The sequence below is a fragment of the Raphanus sativus genome, chromosome 9, assembly GCF_000801105.2.
Source record: "Raphanus sativus cultivar WK10039 chromosome 9, ASM80110v3, whole genome shotgun sequence".
Taxonomy (NCBI): Eukaryota; Viridiplantae; Streptophyta; class Magnoliopsida; order Brassicales; family Brassicaceae; genus Raphanus; species Raphanus sativus.
Genome location: NC_079519.1, coordinates 21,005,286 through 21,008,073, shown reverse-complemented (window position 1 = coordinate 21,008,073; position 2,788 = coordinate 21,005,286). Strand labels below are relative to the sequence as shown.

At 32.5% G+C, this 2,788-nt stretch overlaps 1 protein-coding gene across 3 annotated transcripts; it reads left to right on the top strand.

The window, feature by feature from the left end:
- Positions 1–282: 282 nt before the first annotated feature.
- LOC130494364 (uncharacterized) lies at positions 283–2,129 on the top strand. 3 transcript variants are annotated; one of them, XM_056993404.1, is made up of 5 exons: positions 283–975; positions 1,178–1,292; positions 1,463–1,634; positions 1,717–1,795; positions 1,876–2,129. In XM_056993404.1, exons 1-5 carry the CDS (start codon positions 895–897, stop codon positions 1,984–1,986), a joined length of 558 nt encoding a protein of 185 aa, XP_056849384.1. In that variant the 5' UTR covers positions 283–894; the 3' UTR covers positions 1,987–2,129. The 3 variants fall into 3 exon arrangements, 2 of the variants coding, with proteins under 2 accessions (XP_056849384.1, XP_056849385.1); XM_056993405.1 differs by having other exon boundaries at positions 469–975; positions 1,072–1,292; XR_008938254.1 differs by lacking the exons at positions 1,717–1,795; positions 1,876–2,129 and having other exon boundaries at positions 471–975; positions 1,072–1,279; positions 1,463–1,603.
- The last annotated feature ends 659 nt before the right edge of the window (positions 2,130–2,788 follow it).

Here is a 2,788-nt window from a genome sequence, read left to right as displayed (position 1 = left end):
AAAATTTGATAGATTTACTTCTCTTTTGACCATAGATTTATTTCATTTTATCAGATTTAGTTAGGATTTGATAGATTTTTTTTTCTTTAGCCATAGACTTACTTAAATTTGACAAACTTAACTAAAAATTGATAGAATTATTTATTCATTGACCACAAATTTACTATATTTAAGTATTTAACCAAAATTGAATGGTTATACAAACGTTTAAATCCAAAAGAACTCACTACAAAAAATATGAGTATTGGTAGCAGTTCGCGGTAGCACGAATTCATGAACTGCTACTAATAATGTCAAAATCAGACCATAACTCTATCGTAACATTAATTTCGTGCTAGCAAAGATTTTCATTAAGCGGGAGCCCCGAAAGTGTATTATGCAGCGGAATATTTATTTTGGAGCCAAAAAACTTAGCGAAATTTATGTTTTGGAGCGGCTTTTTTTTTTGGTAAAGTTATTTAAAAAAAAAATAGATGTTTTCATTCATCACGCACAAAAAAAAAATTTAGCATCTATCTCTCGTCGTCCTCTGTCCTTCGTTCTTCTTTTTTTTTTCTTTGACCAATGTCCTTCATTCTTCTTCTCCATCGTTTTCTTTCATCTATCTCTTATCACTTTCAATCTTTCTCTGTTTCTAGGGTTTAATTTTTCTCTGGGAAACAAAGTATAAGTTGTCTCAATCAAGGAAAATTGCCCTGCCCTAAATCTGTTTTCCTCTCTGACAGACAAATTGAGGAGGCAATCTCGACGTCTTGCCTCGACGCCGACTCTTCTGTTCACCCCTTCGTCGTGGTATCATCCAACGTTAGGGAAAGCTTCTTCTTGCACCAGTGTTGTCAAAGTTTCGGTCAACGGTGTCGTGCCTCTGTTCCTTCTCAGAGACTCTGGTGGTGTATGTGTAACCGAGCTCGCCGGAGACTTCATGGAGTTGAAACCAAATCTTATCTTAGAGAGATAATCAAAGAGAGAGATGAGGTTCGCACCTACTCCTACAAAGTGTTCGATGAAATGCCCAAATAGTTACATACTCTGTTTCTAACCGTGCCTTTCCTTTCTCTGCTTCTGCTGCAGATAATAGCTCAGATTTTGCATCAGATTGCTCAGATGAACGTGTTGCTTATAGATAAGAACATTCGTATTGATATCAAATTAAGTGTTGGCGTTTGTTTTGCTGCAGAGAGATGGTGCATCAGTTTCAAGATCATTGTACATGCCTGGGAAAAACAAAGTCATTGTACGAGCTGTCTCTTTTGACAACAAACAACATGTTTCCAATGAAGTAAGTGGTGGTGGTATGTACTGACTTTCCTTTATATTTTGCTGGATTCATGTGAATGATGAGTGTTGAATGTTTATATGAGGAATATATTGAATAATGAGAAGCTTTATCAATTGAAAGAAATGAATTTTCAGTCCAAGTTTTCACTCATGTGTACGTTCTGTCTTGTGTGTTCGTTATCAGATGAAATCACTTTGGTGTCATCAGCAAAGGACTGGTTGTCTGAAAACTATGGGCAAGGTGATGGGGCTAACTATGCAGAGGAAGAAGCCGCCAAAGAGGATGAGGTATTGCAGGAGACATTTGTGGCTTGGAGAGAGTTATATGAGGCAGAGCTTGCAATTGAGCTAACCAAGTGAGTAACTCTTCCTGTATATTTTCCCTTATTTGTTTCACAGAGTAACTAACATCTAATCTGTGGCCTTTAAACTTCCAAGGCTGATGCCGGAATCTGCTCTTACAGCACCCAAGGAGAAGAAGCTTACAGGAAGACAGTGGTTTGAGAGTGGCAAAGCGGTATATCTCAGAATCTTTGTTGCAACTATTTTGTAAACAGATGGCGTTGTTGTTAATGATCTGTCTTGCGCCATTTTCAGAGCAGAACAATGGTCGCTGCTAATCAAGAATCTGAGGAGGAAGATGATGAAGACACTGACTTTACATTGAGCAGCATTCAATCTCCATTACTCATAGATTCACGTTTTTAACATTCTTAAAATAGCAGCACCGGGATGTAAACATGTTTTTTTGCCTAAATAAACTTTATGTTCAAAAAAAAGAAAAAGTAAATGAATGTTAAAACTTATCTTTGAGAAAAGTTAGATTTAAAAATTTAACAAAACCCTAAATATATTTTAAACTTATTTTTGACATTTTTTAAAAAGATGTCAAAAAAATATTTTAAAACCCTAAACATAAACCTAAGAACTTCAATCTCTTCTCAACACTAAAAATAAATTAGAAAAGAAAAAAAAAAAATTTTGAAACCCTAAACATGCTCTAAATTCCAACATCTAAACTTAAAATAATTTTCAAAATAAACATTTGTAAAAATTTATAACTAAAAAAAAGTATATAACTAAAAGAAATTATAAATATTCAATAAAAAAACTAAACAAAACCTAAACCCTAAAGTAGAAACTTAACCCCAAACCCTATTCCTCAAATTCCAAATATACTTCAAACTTAAAAACTTTAGATCTAAACATATTTTAAAATCCTAAACATAAATTTTCAATTTTCAATATTTTCATAATATAATTTTAATCTTAAACTCAAAATTTAATCAAATTAAACTGTAAAACTTAAACTCCAATAGTCAACAATAGTGGTATTAATTAACAGTTTTATAAAATTAAACTGTAAAATATTGATTATCAAATCTTAATTTTATATCAAATATAATTTTTTAAAAATTAAACTCAAACTCAGAATTCAATCTTTTTAAAAAATCTATATCTCACATTTAAATTCTAACCTCAGACACTAATCTACACCCTATATCTAATA